This window comes from Fopius arisanus, unplaced genomic scaffold (assembly GCF_000806365.1).
Source record: "Fopius arisanus strain USDA-PBARC FA_bdor unplaced genomic scaffold, ASM80636v1 scaffold00017, whole genome shotgun sequence".
In the NCBI taxonomy this organism is placed as follows: domain Eukaryota; kingdom Metazoa; phylum Arthropoda; class Insecta; order Hymenoptera; family Braconidae; genus Fopius; species Fopius arisanus.
Genome location: NW_011887756.1, coordinates 1153558 through 1172334, shown reverse-complemented (window position 1 = coordinate 1172334; position 18777 = coordinate 1153558). Strand labels below are relative to the sequence as shown.

At 33.2% G+C, this 18777-nt stretch overlaps 2 protein-coding genes across 2 annotated transcripts in view; one reads left to right on the top strand and one right to left on the bottom strand.

Moving 5' to 3' along the window:
* The window catches only part of fuss (fussel), a 24387-nt gene extending 16866 nt beyond the window's left edge, over positions 1 to 7521 (top strand). The window contains exons 4-5 of the mRNA XM_011300458.1: positions 4627 to 4756; positions 7078 to 7521. Of these exons, the coding sequence (XP_011298760.1) occupies positions 4627 to 4756; positions 7078 to 7178 (231 nt within the window). The 3' untranslated portion in view covers positions 7179 to 7521. The remainder of the gene's footprint in view (positions 1 to 4626; positions 4757 to 7077) is intronic.
* Positions 7522 to 11282: 3761 nt separating this feature from the next.
* Positions 11283 to 13073, bottom strand: LOC105263923 (uncharacterized). The gene is made up of 3 exons (XM_011300446.1): positions 12710 to 13073; positions 12405 to 12497; positions 11283 to 11930 (listed from the first exon to the last, which is right to left on the bottom strand). Exons 2-3 carry the CDS (start codon positions 12483 to 12485, stop codon positions 11574 to 11576), a joined length of 438 nt encoding a protein of 145 aa, XP_011298748.1. The 5' UTR covers positions 12486 to 12497; positions 12710 to 13073; the 3' UTR covers positions 11283 to 11573.
* Between the last annotated feature and the right edge of the window lie 5704 nt (positions 13074 to 18777).

Below are 18777 nucleotides of genomic sequence, written 5' to 3'. Positions count from 1 at the left end.
TAACGGTATGCATTTACCCTGAATAATTTTCATTTTTTGGCATAATCTCGATATTATGAGCCTGTCATAAATGACATCCGGTATCGTTCATTACTGATAATCATTTCCTTCGTCATTCCTGCTAAAAATAGATAAAACATCGTTTCTTCTTCAATAATCATGTTGGTTCAGCGCCGCTCGATTTCTATGAAGAACCGATAGTAGATGATACTGTTGATTGTTCTGCTCTTTATCGAATAGTCACATGGAACTCCCACCTCGAGAATGACTCGCAAGTATTGCGTTTGGAATCGCATTTTATCACCTGTATTACGCATCCTATACATGCTAGTCTATTCATTTTTAATCCTTTTGGTGAACCGTCCACTCCAGATTGGTCGAGGGAAGCCATTGCAGGCATGGTGAGAATAATTGGTTCTATTGAATAATCTTCACTTTTAGCGTACTAATTATTAATTGACTTATTAGGAAAATAGGGGTACGCCCATTCATCGTAGTGGAATAGTCATCGCTATTGTAACAGGCAGTGGTTGTCTACTGAGGGGCAATAATTGGACCATGATTCTCGAATTGTGGCAATACAAAAATTTCATTCGTACGGCTGTGGCTGCAAATCGTTGATAGTATTTCTGTATCTGTCGTTACGCCGAGAGAAATATTAAAGAAAAATTACGGAGCGTTCCACGTAATCTGCAAGCGAAGTCATCGTCACGTAAATTCTATACGATCTGTTCGGTAAAGATTTCTCGTCCGCCTGAAGTCTCATGGCTAGCCATGAGGTACCGGGAGGAGGCGATTTTCATGAAACGTTTTGTAATTTTTGCGAAACATTCTCCGAAAATTCTTGAGCATCCATGAATTTTTATGTTCTGAGGCATAATAAATCTTGAAGTTTCATTCAATTTTGAAACTTCTCGAAAAATGACATGTCTTTTAGTATATTTCAGTAACAGAACCAAAAAATTTACTGAAAGAAGTGAATTACGTGAAATGTTCCGTAATTTTTCTTGAATATTTCTGTGTACTGAATCATAAAATGGAAAAATTATGCAATCAATGTAACTGAAATAAATTAATCATTTGTGTTAATAAAAAATAACAATAAGGTTTAAGGGTTAATATGTATGTATTAATATTAATTGACATTTTTATCTTCCACATTTTAAGAAAACTAGATAAACATTGTGTGTCGCACAGGCTGTTGAAAAAAAAGATTTTTTTCTTTCCTTTCTGCGTCCTAATGAAGGTCTTGTATTCGACCGATTCTTAGATTCGCTAATTCCGATTGCAAGTTGTTTAGAATGTTATGACACACGAAGAAATCATGTTTTTAGATCATGTCTGTGTGTATGTGCTGGAAAATTCGAAATTCTACAACATTACCACGAATAAACAACGCGTTGTAATGAGTATTTTTTTTTAACAATCGGAGTCGATTGTTAAATCCACACCAAAACCGCCACATTTTTTGATAACGTCGTTTATTCTAGGTGGTTTGCCGGCTTTTCGTTTTTCTTTCATGAAATTGGGAGACAGATAATGCCCGAGGACGTCACGTACAGGCGATAATAATGACCCCGTTGCGTCCACCCATAATGCCCGCTACATGCCCCGAATTCACTTCTGCCAACTCGTGCCAATCAATCTTTCCTTTTTTTCAAACCCGTTTGGATTGGAAGGGATTACCTCCTTCCGGATGAAATTGCGGCAAATCCGCTCCACCCCGGCGTTATGTAGACTTTTTTTCGTATTTTTAGCTAAAAACTGGATCATAAATCCACTATTAAAAAAAAAACAAAAATTTCGTAAGCAATCGATTAGCAACATAATTTATTGAAGAAAACCCTGAAATTTCGGCTTGCTACTAGAAAATTAATTAGAAATTCTAGAATACCAAAAGTTACGTGTGGCCATGACCTTGAATAAACTCCATCATGAATTGTCAATATTTCAATAGTACATTAATAATAGGCTGATAATCAGGGGAGTTTAGCCAAGGCCATAATGATTTTGACTAATTTATCTACTTAAAAATAATATGGGTATTCATAAAAAATATTACTTCCCTAGGCAAAAAATAGTTCATTACGCAACAAGTGCGTTAAATATTTTCTCACGAGTCCGAAAACCCATATCATACGTGTTTAGTATAGAATTTTATATTACACCGTGCGTAAAAAGAATGCAAGAGTGCAAGAGTGCAAGATAATGAGATGATTTGTTCATCACGATGTGCCGAAAAGTAACTTTTCAGGCAGAAAGGCAAAAAGTGACTTTCTCGCATATTCTTAAGAAAAATATTCTTCGCAACTTATTGTACCGCTAGTCATGTTTGTCACAAACTTCCCAATCGCTAAAAATATATTTTTCGTATGAATCCGCAAATTCTATGACACTGTGAAGAAAAGTGCAATTTTCCGCACGCCAAGCGGTAAAGTGCCTTTTTCCTAATAATTTTGTCGGAGTGTGCGCAAACAGAAAACCGATATATGTTCGAACAATCGAGGGAGAGCAATCCATTCTAAATATCGTAAGGATTATTATTAATTATCCTCATGACGAGCGTGTAAAATGTCCCCCTCGAGTGTGCGTTTAAATCGAGATTTTTCGCGATATTATTATCATCCTCGACATATGGTATTCCCTACCCCACGCCACCTGCTCGAGTCATCCAAAAGAAAAAAAAAATCGATACATGTTTTGACTGGAACGCATTACACAGAGTCCAAAACATTTTTCATACCGTGTCAAATTACAAGAGAATAGACACAGGACAAAGGGTTGGAACGGGGAGTATTTGTACTGGCTTTCATTATTTCCGGCACACAAAAACGTAATTACTTCAAATCCCATTTTATGAAAGTTTTATCATCAAGTACTTTGTGATGGCTCTCGGACTTGGGCCATTAGACTAGGAGGGATAATTAATGTTTGCTCGGGTAAATAGACGGTACGTTCTTATTACATTTGGACGGATGTGTCACTATTATTCAATCGAAAAGTCATCGTGGCATTGATGTAATTTAATTTTTTATGTACTGATGAGGGCTTTCGCTTTTGAATTAAAAATTGTAGCTATCGAAAAATTTTAATGGAATTATTATTTTCTTTTAAATCAAATTAATTTACGGTTCAGCTTTAATTGCAAAATTCGTCTCTGAAAGTATCAACTATTATTTTTGTAATGTTTTGAAGGGTTTAAATAATAAAAAATAAAAACATAAGTGACTTTTCGATAGTTTACACTTGATTTTTATCTGGAAATGATACGAAATGTCATTTAACTTTATTAAATACCTTGAAAGGCTCCGAAATGATTATTTTCGTTTCATTAACGACTAATTACAGAGAATCGTTTCACAAAAGTTTTTTTTGCAACTATTTTTACAATCGAAATAACTTTTTACATCCGGAAAATTCAGATAACAATGACGGGATAATTGAAAAAATTCATAATCATTGCGTGAAAATTTCTTACGTTGCGTCCCATAATTATAGAAAACATAATTTTTATTGAATATTACTCTCCGTGTATAAAATAATGTGAACATTGGAATTTAATCATTACCCACGGATGTACCTAGTATTTTTTATTCTTTCCAGTGCCGTGACTGTTATAACACGTGAGGTATGAATATTTCATTTTCACCGAGAATGGAAATTACAACAATCGGCTTTAACTGCCTTTACCATCGCCAGATTCATATCTCTCGACGTACATCAGTTTTATGCGCAACCCAGTTTTCAAGCGGGAGAAATATAACCCCAGGGGTTGACGAGAACAAAAAAATTAATGTAACTTCTTCCATTCTCTACTTCTCATCATTCTGATTCACCCACATTGAATAAAAAATAAACTATTCATTCATCTTCGTAATTCCAGAATGAAAATTAAAAATTATCATTTAATATTGCAGTCGTTACGTGACATTATCCTTTAATGAGACTGTATTTATATTGGGTGCACGATATTCAACGAATTGAGAATGAATTCAACTCACAATTTTGCATGTGCAGAAAATAATTAATAACACGAATATTTAAGTAACGGGAGAAATGAAAATGAAAATGAAAATGGGAATTGAATGGTCGACCGAGTTCGATCATTATGAATCGCTAATGACCCTCGATTTTTATAGAAATTGTTATCGAAATGAGACATTAAATAAACTGTCGCCTGAGTCTCGTGGGGTTTCTTATCTTTTTACAATGAATGAACATGTGGATTACGAAATGAAAGCCAAAGCTATTGTTGCATAGTTGAGTAGATGGAGTGTATGGGGTGTAATCGAGTACATACACTGAGAAAAAAATTACTTCCACATTAATTTATTTTTGTCGAGTAGCTTACTGAGCACAAATACATGTATAGAAATATTTGCGCGGAAAGCCGCGAAATCCGCGAATTTTCGCGGTTACAAATAAAATTTGTGAAATATATATTATTACTATTAATATTTGATATTGACATAAAATATCAATTTTATTTTGAGAGAAATTAAAATTTTTTGAATTGAATAATAAAATTAATGAAAATTTTGTATTCCAATTGAATTATTTAATAAAAATTTATTATTTAAAATTATTTGAAGAAAATAGAGATAATTTGTTCTTCTTTTTTGTTAGGAAAGAGAAGCTGAAAAATTAGCCGAGGAATCGTCACATATTCGCGATATGAAACCCAATATTCATCATCCGAAGACTCCAGAGACTTGGCATGGAACGGCATTTTATCGACAGCTTAATATTCTCAAAGGTAATAATAAAAAATAAACAACAACTATTCTACCTTATAAGAAATAATTTTAATGTAAATAAAAATATTAACTCTGATTTTTTATCTAAAAAATTACTTTGAAATTTAACAGTAAAAGCGATAATATTAAAATTTGCACTGACGTTTTGTAATCGGGAAACATAATGAGAATTCGCGTAATTTTACTCAGCGTAATGTGGTATTTACTTCAATTTCTGAGGCCTAAGAAATTTTCAGATTACGAAACGTCAGAGAGGGAAGTCTTTGTTCTATCTTCCTCCCCCGCAATAATTCAGCAGATATTCGCGAATGAAAATGACTTCTGCGGTGTAAACATAAACGAAAACCGTAAATTACTCTGTCAAGCTCAGATTACAATTTTCAAACCCGTAATTTACGAGATTAAAAATAAAAATTGCAACGTCAAAACGGTGCTTTCCATTTCTCGAGTCCTAATTTAGATTTTTAATCTGGTACTTGAGAAATTTGCAATGACAATTACGTTCAATAATAGATTCATAATTATTAGCCTTTTCTGCGTAGATGATTTGGTTGATGCGAGAGTGAATACCCATGACGGATTAATAGGGCTTTCACCTCGAATTTTAATGGGAATATTTTGCGACCCGATACAATTGCGGAATAGAGCAGGGTTAATCGTTGGTAATTAGTCGTAGCTAAAGTGTTTACGGAGTGGATAGGGACGTGTGGGCCAGCACGTGTTTGATAGTAAAGTGGTAACGAGGTAACCATCGAGAAAGGGGGAGAGACTTGAAAGCCTCTGGATCGCCCACTTGTGTACTCCAAGCAATGGGGCGGGATTTACCTCATTGTACAATTGCGCACGCGTCTCTAAACCTCTTTACCGCTGTTACACATATACCTGCCACTTAGTCAGTCGGATTTGACCTTTCATTTGCCCTTTCATCTGCCAAATTAATGCTAAAAACCACACACTCACATCGAAAAAATATAATCATCAATCAAATATACTGCACACGGAGACAAAAGTCCCGGAGTAATTCTGGTACTTAGTATACATACAAAAAATGGTAAATGTATAGTTTAGGTCCACCAAAAAACAAACATCTTTGAAATATTAATTTCTCTGACGAAAAATCCATTCTTATCCTCTCAGTTCCCATGAACAACACGAAAGAACAGAGTGAGAAATCACCAGGAGATACACCGAAAAATAATCCTGAGGTAAACTCTGTTGGCCCTGAAATTCCTTAAACTCTCCCTTCCCTCTGCCATCGCTATTGACGTGATGGCTGAGTGATATTAAATTCAATATTTTGAATTGCTACAGAAGAGTAGCAGTAGAGTAGGATAAGTTACTCCTTGTGTTCAGTCAGCAATGGTAGATGGTCGGGAGAGGTGAATTCAGAGTTTTAGTGAAGTGATCAGGACTATTTGCTGAAATCCATCTTTCTGTGTGTCCATTGTCTATAAATGTATGAGCATGTGGTGTCTTTGGGGCCGACACGCCACCACGTCCTCGCCGTGGCCCTGGATAACGCAGAGAGCTGTGTATTAAATGTCATATCTCCCATACTAATTGTTTCCGGATAAAAAGGTGACCAGATCCTCAAAGAGGTGACGGAAACCCATCCAATCAAATATAAAACATCCAGAATGGTTTGGTGGACCTAAACTAGACATTTACTCAAAAAACAGTAAATGATGGCGATACCAATCTTTGATAAAATTTATTTGATACCTTGACTGGCCTTGAAGTCATGTTGTCACTTGATACCAGTAAACTCGATTTCCTGTAAATTCAGGATAATTAGATGCAGAAATCTCAGAGTCATCAGCGAATTTAAAGAGTGGAATACATTCAATGAGAGGAAAAATCAGTTTTCTTTTCTGTGGAGGTCTTCACAACAAGCGTAGATTTTCGCTGGGGCCTCAGTGATATATTTTCACAAATACTCCTCAATATTTCAATTCAACTTCCGTACATAAGCCGAAAATAACGAGTCGTCTTTGCGGTGAATAGAATTTCCGGATTACGAATAGAGTATCCAATGAATTGGAGTACATTCAATGGAAACTGAATATTTCACGTACAATGAATGTATTTTACTCTGTACTTAATGTATACAATTGTCAATTAATCGTTTTGGATCTCTTTAATTATTCATTTCTCTTTGTCTGAAATGTTAAATAGATAATCGTAGAATTAACACGGTGATCAACATGAATTTACCATTTTGCAATCGATTATTTAGAAAATGATTTCAGAGAATTCGTAATGATTGGTGAAGAATTTAATGATAAATTACTATATGATAATTGTTTTGTGGTATCGGCAGGTGGAGAAGCGACAGATCGATCAACACCTGATTGTTCAGCTTGTAGACCCAGGGGAATGTTCTATGGTCAAGTTCACAGTCCGCCTGCGTCCACTAATTAATGAAAAATCCCAGATATTAATTGCTAAACTCATTAATAAAACTTCCAATCGAAAGACAATTTTTCAACAAGATTTTTCAATCAAATCTCTAGTTCTCTTCTAGTCTTCTTGAATTATTCGTAGATACACAATATAGAATTATTCTGTAGATATTAATTATCTCAGTTGTACATAATTACGATAATCAAGAAAAATGCAAATTACCATGTCAAGTTTTTCGCACCGCTTCGTCAGCATTGAGTGGAAACGTTCAATTAAACTATGGAACATGCATAGTGAGTCTTGATTCTATTCTAGTCATTAACTCATATTTTATAAATGCGTGTTATTACGCATCGTGTAAAGTGATAATTATGATGTATTTATTAAGGTTAATCAATGTTACCAGTCCGTATCTTATGTACCACAAATTATAATAAAATCGTTATCGCATATTACTTGAAAATTCATTAATCTCTCGCCAATTGATATTATGTAATTATATAATTCCATTGTCTTAATGTCTAGTGAATTTTTAATGATGAAAATTAAATAATTTTCATTTTTCTTTCTAATTTATCCTGATTTATTTTTTATAGGAAGAGCGTAACGCAATATTCGAGAGATGATTGGCCATTTGTTGTTTTTTTTTTTGGAATCGCATAGTAGCTGTTTAATTGGGGCGAACTATTTAATTTCTCTAAAATCATTTTTTCTTCGAAATATACAGGATAAGATTTCAAGAGAATTTCATCCGATTTAAATTAATATTCTCAACAAAAATAGTTTTTAATTTGTGATTTCCGATTTTGATAAATTGGGTTCCTCTTTTAGGCGGGAACTCATTAAATTTTGATAATCTCCTAAAATCATTAAATTTTTCGTTCTCACAAATCAATAAATTGTAATTTTAAAAATTGTTAGAAGTATAAACACACCTAATTAAATTATTGAACTCTAGAAAATGTTGTTTAAACTGTTGGAAAAATTAATTGCAGTGGTTGTGGTGTTTTTCTCGGATTTAATTTTAAAATAAATGATGAAAGATTTGTTGTCGTTTCAGGGACACGGAAAAAATGAGTTTCAATTACTCATCGGAAAAATTTGTTGTACGTGCAGAAAATCCGACGGTAATCTCAGTCTCTCGAGGAGTTTTGGAAGCGAAGAAATCTCCTGAGGGAGATTTTCAATGGCCCCTCGAGGGAGAATACAAGCGTACCACATACGACAGTACCATTCCCAGGGTGATCGTCAGCAGAATTTCGGATACTAACCACATATGCCCCCTTTACAACGAGACAAGAAAGAAAATAAAAAGCTGCGATTTACTCCAACATCATACAAACATGTATTTTACATTGGCAAGAACCACTAGTTCAACTGGAACAGAAATGAGACAACCAAACATAAAGCTAATGTTGCGGCAAATTGGTTTTCGCAAGTGCGCAAGTTCAAAGCCCTCGGGATATATCATTACCTATTTACTTATTTGCAATGTAAAATGGGTAGACAATGTATTAAATGAATTGACAAACAAAAGCCATTTTTGCAATATATTGTCATGAAAATTTTATCTCTCCAGGGGAATGAGTTCCACCGGAGTAGAAATTTTGTCAGGCGTCACCCAAGGTCTTCATAAGGCTGCCTAGATTGGAACGTAAGGCCCTCAGGGTACCGGCTCAGGTCCAGATCAGGGCTGAAACGTAATGGAGGACTGAGGGACTGAGGTCCTTATCTGGCCATCATTATCAGGTATTTACGAGACCTACTGCGCACTCCATGCGCCGAATTTGAATTTGGCGGGTCAAGTTAACCAATGAGGAATTAGTCCTACGCATTTCGAGATATTTCGACTCGGGCGAACTTCATGTTTGTGTTTCTACTTTCATGATAAGGACTTTAATGATTTAGGCTAAAATTATCAGATGAGCTCTACGATTTCCTCACCAGGACCTTGAAAACAAGACGTAAAGTCAATCTTAGCAGGCAAGCCAACTGATCAATGTCGTGATCAGGTGTCCACCTGACGAACCTGAATGGCACACCTTATATTTAACAGGTATGGCCCTTATCTGACAGCTGAACTATCTTGGCAGATTTCCAATCGCGCAGGTGATCTCCACTATGTATTAATAATGACAACTCAACAATAATAATAATAATAATAACTGAATAAATCAATGAATAATTATCAATATTAAAGAACTCTGTCCATTTCTTTTTCTCTGGAAATTCGATATTTAAAGAAAATTATTAATCTTAAATCGATTATTACTATTGTTATTATTATTATTATTCTGGTCGGAATCGGCTGGAAAAAACGACATTCAATTTTTACAATTGCAGGTTATGATTTCAATGGGAATCCATTTTCAATGTCACGTAAATAAGAGAAAATTTTTTACTGGGTGAAAATAAATGCTAAAGAACTCATCGGACAATGGTACAGTTCTAATCGGGTATTTAAAGGAATATTTTAATTGCGATAAGTAAGCAGCTTATTCTCCCCTTTTATCTTTTCAATTTCTTTCATCGCTTCTCTCTCATCTCTGATTTATCTCCAATGAAATGGGTAATAAAAAAAAAGATATGACGAGAAAATATTATTGGAATCAAAAATTTTTTGGAATAACTAAAACATATTTTTACATGCAATATTGAATTTTTTTGTAATTTCTCGAATTAATTCCGATTTGGAGAAACTCTGAAACTTATTTTATAGTTCGTGTATTCGAAGAGTTGTTATAATATAATAAGAATAATTCTTTATATATATTTTTTAATAACAATTATTATTATATTGTTTACAAAAAAAGTTTTTCCCTCCACAAAAATTCCAGAATAAACAAAGTCAGAACTCAATTTTTAATGATCACTTCAGGTCTTAAGAAAAGGAAAACATTTTCCATTTTGTTTCACTCTCCCCTCCAACTCACCTTTCAAAATGGCAGACTGAATAGAAAACATGAGTTAAACTTTAACTGTTAAAGTACTGATCCAAAAATAGCATGCACGGAACAATTGAATAATTCATGTGAAATTATTTTATGATCCTGGCAGAAAACCTTTCGCAATGAATTCCCAAAAAATGTCAGGTCTCTCGCTTCGATTTATATAGATTTTAATTTTAATTTTGAAAGGAAAACCAAAACGAAAAAAAGCTCAGAGACACTCACAGCGCCATCTGATGCCAAACTCCATCACTTCAAATGCTTAGAGAATAAATTACTCCCGCTAAATTAATTAACTTTTGCAATGCAAATGTATTTAACTGTTTGTACCTGAAATGTGCGGATTTTGATATAGTTGATAAATTCACACAATAAACATTTTTTTACGTCAATTCCATCGATAACTTGCTAAAAAAACAAAAAAACATGGATTTTTGCAATCTATGGGCGTGGAACATCCTTAAAATCAGTCGTTATTAAATCGGCTTAATCTCTTACGATTGATAATCGAATAACGCTTTGAGGAACCCCTAACAATATTTATACTACATTTATGTAATGATTTAAAAAAATATATACTCCTCTCAAGTGAATGAATCCTTCTCCACAATTTTTATGCCAAGGCTCATAACATCCGAATTAATTGCTACCAACAATTAATATATTCTGAATGAAAACCGCAGCATTTGAAAATTCAAAAACAATCGGAGCTGGTGGAGTAGTGGATAAATATAGTTATGAGAAAATATCCAATAGACGATGGAGTGAATACCTTTTGGTTTCTAATTTATAGACTGGAGGGGAATCGACGTGGATCCGTTGTTATCATCAGAACTCTAGATCTCCCCCGGGTAATATCGAATACAATTATTTTGGAAAGAACAAAAAAGCGTACAAAGGATTTTTCATGTATAATGCAAAACTTTATTCCCCCAATGTGGGTTAAATCATGTCGCAAGGTTGGTTAACTCTCACAATCATCCATAAAACATCACATGAATTATTCTAACTTGGTCGGAGTATTGTTATTAATTTTATCAAACTACGGAGCTCTACCAACTCTTTCTCAATTACAAAAGTACTAAAATAGTTAAAAATCTACAATTTTATGCGAATATGAAATCTAGAAAAACAAATCATATAAAAATCGTAACTTCAAGGAGTTTCATGCTTCTTTGGCAGATTCTTCAGTTTTTTCCAAATTTTCACTGTCATTCTAGCTACTTCGTTATAACTAATATGTACAACACCGAAACATATTGTTGTTTCGGGATTATCAAGCCTCTGATCGACCCATGCTGACTTGTTCTGTTATTACTCCATAAATTTGTTTAAAAAATATTCTACAATGGAAAATCTTCAAGCTGAAGATCACTGATTGATTCGTTTCGTATTGAGTACCTCATATAAAAGTATATTCACAAATTGACAGTAGAAGTGAGAAATAATCGAATCGAAGCGAAGATTATTCGTCTGTATTATCCGTCACCAAACTCAAGTGTGAAAAATGATTATAGAGAGCATGAGTCAGAACAGCTCTTCTCAAAGATTCATCACCTTTGATCAAGACATCTCTCTTAGGCAGGACAAATTTAAGACGGAATTTCCTCTTCTCGTCAAAAGTCGCTTGGATCTTGACATGACGATTCTTATTGCACTTCGTGCACTGGAGTTTCGATTGAATTCGCTGGAGCTCCTTAGAGGTTGATCGAGCAATTTTCCTGGCTTCTCGGTAAAGGCTGAGACGACCATCCAGTTCGCCTAGCCTCAAGATAACTTCTCGTCGTTTAATTAATTTAGCATCCAGCGGCTTCATGGGAACCTTTAATTACAAAAAAATAATTAAACTTTTGTGTGGAATTCTTTAAATTTTGAGAGACGGAGCGAATTCCTTTATTTGACTAACCAATTAATTTATATCAAACTAAACAAATCGCCCCATTTTTATTAACTATCATTAAAGAAATATTTCATCATATTTCATGAAAGACAAAATCAATTCTACAATAAAAGAGAGAAAATATTTTATTGAAGTGACATTCTGAGAGGAATCTTTAGTGATTGGGTATTTGGTTTTAATCTAATCGTTGAACGAATAGTTAATAGTGTAATTTGTTAATTAATTAATTGGCCAGTTTTGATGGGGAGTTTTAAACAAGTGCAGATGAAATTTACTGGAGAGATAGTTATGTATCTGGAGTAATCTTTCATTTTCAATCATTCGGCAATTGGACAACAATGATATTTTCGCGGGGATTATATGGAAATTCAGAAAATTTAATTAAAAAATACTTACGTCATTCACAACTGTTCGTCCAAAGTTCGTTATGTTTGTGATGACAAGTCCCACGTCCGTCCAGTCGATACGCGCGTGCATTTTTGAGATACTCTGGAAGAAATAAAAATCAAAATTAAAACAAATAGACAACAATAGATATTGGAGAATATTGAGAAATTAAATTCAGAAGTCATTGAAATTTATCTTAAATGTTTGTTCAATTGCAAATTGAAAGTGCAATTAATTGTGGACCTTATGATTTTACTTGGAGCAGACTATTTTAATCTAGAATATTAATCGATGTATAATATGTTCGTACTTACCGGATGTTGCAGACGAATATTACAATGCAGCGCAGAACCAATTTTATTGCTCTGCCGAGAGATCACGAACTTCTTCCCCTCAATCTTGAGAATGGCTTTCTGTAATTATAAAATAAAAATCAGCACAATGTCTATCGATGAACCAAATGAACCAAGAACCAAGAAAAGTATTAATTGATCGTACATATCCCATGATGAGTTGATGAGAATGACCAAAAGTTCTTGCAGAAGGTCTTGGTGTCGATGAAAATCCAAAAATTTTACTCTAATCGCAAAATTTCACTTTAATCGCAAAATTTCCCTTTAATCACAAAATTTCACTTTAATCACAAAATTTCACTTTAATCGCAAAATTTAAGCAACAACGGAGGCAGGAGGAGATGTGAAACAAAGCAAAACCATTTGTAACATCAAAGTCAATAAATTCTATTCTATTCTATGCAACAACTTGTGTATTCAGATCCGGAAAATATTAGAAAGCACTAACAACGAAATCGGCGATGAACGATGAAGAAGCTAGTGCTCAAGTGACTTCCAAATTGCAACTGTGAAAAATAAAGGACTGACCTGTTTATGAATTCTTGACTTAAGGGCGAAAAAGAAGAGGTGCCAGATATTTGGGGAGCGTCTTTGGGGCTTCTTGATTGGTTGAATATCCAGACTACTCGATTACTTCTGGCGACAGTTTTCTATGAAATTTATTAGGCCAGAGAACTCGGGGGTTGAGGCCAACCCCCTGCACCCGATGTACAGGTGCCCCCCGCCGTCACTACCTGTTTAATCTAGGGCACGTACCCCTTACCTGCTCAGGTGCCCTCCCCCCTTACCTGCCTTTGGGGATATCACAATCAAAGAATGGGACAGGTACTTGAGTACCTGCTACTTTACAATTTTACATCAAGGGACTTCCAATTCTCTCCCCTTTGAATAAAAGACTGTTCTAATTTACAAAGATTCTTGGAAATTTTACAGGGAATTTGGCGTTTACAACAATAAAATATTGACATCAATGACAAAAGAACATTGTGGAATTGACTTTGTGGTTCTGAGTCTGGATTTTAGGCGACCCAAATTCCCGAATTCCTATTGTCATGAAAAATGTCAATGTACTATAATAAACAATACGCCTGCATATTTTGAAAAAAAACTTCTGGGAATCATGTCAATTGTTAAGAATACTTAGTATTCATACCTCGAGTTCTTCAAGACAATTTTCCGATAATATCGTTGAAAACTTTTGCAGTATTCCTACAAAATTTAACACGTGCGCTTAATAAATTAACAAAATGATTCAATTCATTCGCGATTTGTTCAATTTAAATTAATTAACACGCATAACTTCATGCATATTTATATAAATACGCAATAATGCTCAAAGGAATATTTAATTTCCAGGAAAAAATTATCTTTATCGTCGGAATTTTTAATGTATAATGACGAATTAATGACTAGAAAGTCTCTCACTGATTTTCAATCGACAAGTCCAGGTGAGGTAAATAAAAATAAAATAATATAAATAATCTTACACATTCGCAATTTAATGACATAGAGCACACTTTATTCCTTAATTAATAATATTGATTTAGCATTGACCGAAATTTATTCTTATGTTTTTCCTCTCATTTAAATATCATTACGCTCTTCATTACATCGGAGTTCGATAATTATTAATTAGATTTAAATTTAGCAGTATAAGTTTAATTAATCGTAATGTATTGTCTGAAAGTTGCCACTCTGTTGCATCCAACAGTTCTCAATTACTGATTTTCACTCAATTAATAAAAACGCAATAGAAATTGAAGGAAAATCAATCAGTCAGGGGAATGTTAAATAAACAATTTCCATCAATAATTTTTAAGTCACAAAATGTCTTGACTATTCTCCCTCCTGAATAATTCATCCTGCGATCGACATAATCGGATGTCAACAAAAAAAAATGATGAATAATAGATAACCGGAGATTAATTGATAGATTAATTTATTGTGATTTCTATTAAATAAATTATGGATGTATTGATAAAACCGAGGATGCAGAGTGACATGTTTTTTTTTTCTCATTTTAACGCAGCGAACCGAACGAACCGGCGTTCTTTCGATTGCCGAGCAGTCCCCCGGGACAATCACCGAATAAATTCAACGTTTCACAAAAAGAAAATATAAAACCAATCTCAAACATTTTCAACTTGAAAAATCAGCAACGTTGAATTTATCTGGCTGCGGTCTTAAGATTTATAAGTAAAAAGGGCGCGAGACTTTGTCACTAGAATTCCCATCTCCATCAACTCATCATTCTCCTCTCAAACCACAATTAAGGTCTATAATGATTTTTCAATCGATTTAAACAAACAAATAATTGTGCAACTCATCTATGGTTCATCTGTTAATAGTTTGTTCTTTAAACATTTATCTTCGTTGATTTGTTGGGGAAATAATTTATTCAGGGAAAGCACGAACTCGCGACAGAGTCTCTCGCCGAACAATATTCAACATTTAACAATAGCCAACATTTATAGAATAGGATACCAATTTGTAATTCAATTCATAAATTCATTTCATTTTTTTTTCAATGTTCACGTTGTCCTTTTTTAATTATTCATTTGTGATTTAAGGAGATTCTTTATTCCATGTAGATGCCTATTTAAAATGCTATGATGAAGGAAATTTCCTCATGTACTTCGGTTCGCATGCGAACATAAAACTCAGACCAATTTGACAATTCCTCGCGTATTTTTCATCCTCGATTTGTTAAGTGCTCAGTGTTTCTCAAATCAATGTCGATGTTAATGTCAACTCCCCGTAATTATTCAAAATATCTGCCACTGCTCTCGCATTCTTCCTCACAACAATATGTCCTGCCTTCGATATTTCATTTTAATTGACTCTGTGGATTTTTATTTTGTTCTCTTTCGTTTATTAATTCAACATAATTAGATATTAGTTCCTTTTGACGGTTGGTTGAAGGCTAATGGACTCGAAACAGGCGGGCCGGACTCTCAGGTACTTTCACCAAAACATTTATGTGATATTAGACCGTTTTTGGGAAACAATTTTTAAAGAGATGCAGATTTTATTTAAACGAAAATTTCCTATTTTCCTTCAAACAAGTGAAAACATTTTTTCGTTGGACATTTCGAAAAGGAATTTGTTATTTTATTTTGTTAAGTTCAATTCGGACTTTTGTTTGCAGTTAAACGATTTTTATTTTTCAAAATATTGTTGATAAACCTATATTTTCAGGAGTGATGCAATATTAAATTAATGATTGACGCATTCTGTTGGTTTGGGAAAGAAATACATAAAAATATCTATATCTCTTTAAATAAATTAACGTCCAGATGTACTTGTCACACATTGAGAAACACTGGGCTTCATCTCGTAATGACTTCATCTCCTCATCCACCGTTTCTAATTAATCATTAATTTAAACCGTAAAAGGACTCTTAATTACTGACTCCAGTCCTCTCAAAGTATTCCCAGTAACAACAAAAACGGCGATGACAGCGAGATTAGTAATCAGTTTATATCCTTAACTAATTAATTCTTCAGTTCATTAGAAAAAAAAGAACAAATTTGAGATTGAGTAAACTGATGGTACGCATTGGATTGATAAATCGTGAAAAATGTCAACTAAAAATTTCACTCCAATCAGTAATTTCCGTTCAACGATTCATTCTTCTCTCAATCCCTTCATATCAAGGATTGTTATCCCTCGGTCAGATGCAATTGACTAGGAAAGTCTTGTCCCTTCAAAGCAATCATTTTCGTTATTCACTGAAATATTCAATGAACTGGTGAAATTGCAACAGAATTAATTTGTTTTTCAACATTTCGTTGAATATTCGGTTTTAAAATTATCTCGTTAATGAGTTGTTCCATAAAATATATCGAGTGATATTCTTGTAGAGAATTCCAGGGATCCAGAACTCGATATATTTTTCGTCTTATCATCACGACGAGTATAAAACCAACAGAATATATAATTACAATTCACCACTTCACTAATGAATATTTTCATATTTTTATCTTCCTAAGTTCAACCATCATGATCACCACCATGAAATATCAATTTCTTTTATGTATACGTGTATATGTTATCGATATATGCTTTTAATAGATGCTCTAATGTTTATACGCATTTCTCTGTCAATTATCTCTCTCTGTCTCTCAATTAATTACTGCTCTTTATAGATTTGTTTCAATTTATTTGTTAGTTTCTCCGTTTGTCGCTTAATGCTCAAGAAATATATCGGTCGAAGAGTATATCTACACCACATGGCAACAGATACAATGATGAAACCAAGTATTTTTATTTACTTTCATTTTTTTCTTCATCGTTTTTGTTTAAATTCTGAACTGTCAACTTTGAATTTAAATTAAGGGATCTGGGATTGTTGTGTTTTTTTTTTGGATTGTTCGGATGATTTATCTCCACGTATTTCAAGGGTACGACAATTTAAAAAATATATTTCAATGATTTAATATATTTCAGTGGATTAATTAAATCTGCACTTAAATACGTGGAGATATGCATTATTCTTCTGTTTCAATTCGCAAATTAAAGATATTTTTTTTATTTCCTCCATTCTGTCTTTAATGTAAAGAATTTACTTGCACTCTAGACAACTAATTGATTTCAATGTTACTAAATCACTAATTAACTAAGCATCAATAATAATTAATACATCTAAACAAATTACATGAAAACATGCGACAATGAATGTATACAAAAATGTCAATGATTCAATGAATTAACAAAAAAAACTTAATTGTTAATTGTTACTAAATAAAAAGGGCAGGGGAGCTTAAACTGTGGAAGAGATCCTTGGCGTTGGCTTGAAAACTAAATTAATATATAATTATATTGTACAAATTACAATTCTTCTACGAAATAATCTGCCACATCTAGAGATTTCCTGCAGCTCATCACTAAGGAATGAATAAATCCGAATCACTAATGGCCATTTGCCACAGAGTCTACAAATTCATTAATTTGTTAAACTGATTTTTGTGTACACGAATGGAGTGAGTAATTAAAAATTCAAGAACACTTGCAACGAATTGCTGAGATTAAAAAAAAATTATTAGTAATTATTATTGTTTTCTCACTCCATTCGGCTTGATTATTTTATCAGTGTCAAAATGTCTCTTTTAATTGTTCATTAATCAACTAAACAGCTAAATCAGCACAATAATTCATTGGAATTTCCAGCCATTTATCCTCTGGGAAATACGTTCATGATATCCAAGTGGGAACACTTTTTTTTTAAATCTTTTTTCAAGGGAAACTCACAAACTTTGACTAAGAGCTGATTTTTTAATAACTATTGATTCATTAAATCTTTAAATTGCTAGCGGCAAATTATTTTTAAAAGATTCTACGCATCTATTGAAATAATTTTTTTTTTAACAAACCAATTAATGGCCGCATGGGCTATCGAATATAACGTTCGATATGAATTTTATATTGTTAGTGTTAAATATTTCTAATTTTGGGTCTCAAATAATATTGTTGAATCAAAATAGACTGTCTCATATTACCAATGGGTAACTGCATATTTTTATTTTTTTCATAATTTCATTTATCTCGTAGTGCCGCCGTCTCTCAAATTTATCTTTTTTTTAATCATTATTTGTTTACAACTATTTGAGAGTTTTAAAAGGTTTAGGAATATTTCACACTAATAAGACGAAATTCAAACCAATAATTACGTTCAATCAACAGTACATGTCATTAATATTAAAAAATTGCAAAGAATATTTAGCAGAGGACCCACTTGCATACCCTGAGCTCAACCAAAACCTTGTAATTTTCAATGAAAAAAATTGAAAGAAAAATATGTTCAAGTGTAAAACCTTTCGGAAAAATTCATCAAAAAATTTCAATAACAAAGTTTCTGTTCCCTCCATGATAATTACGACCTCACTGTACCTTTAAAGGGTATTCTTTGCTCCAGTAAAAGACACTATAACATTTTCATATATATAATATGTACATTAACATGCGTATATTGTTGGACTGGGAGAAGATTATTGGGAGGGTAATAACGTTTTCAGGAGGGTATATAATT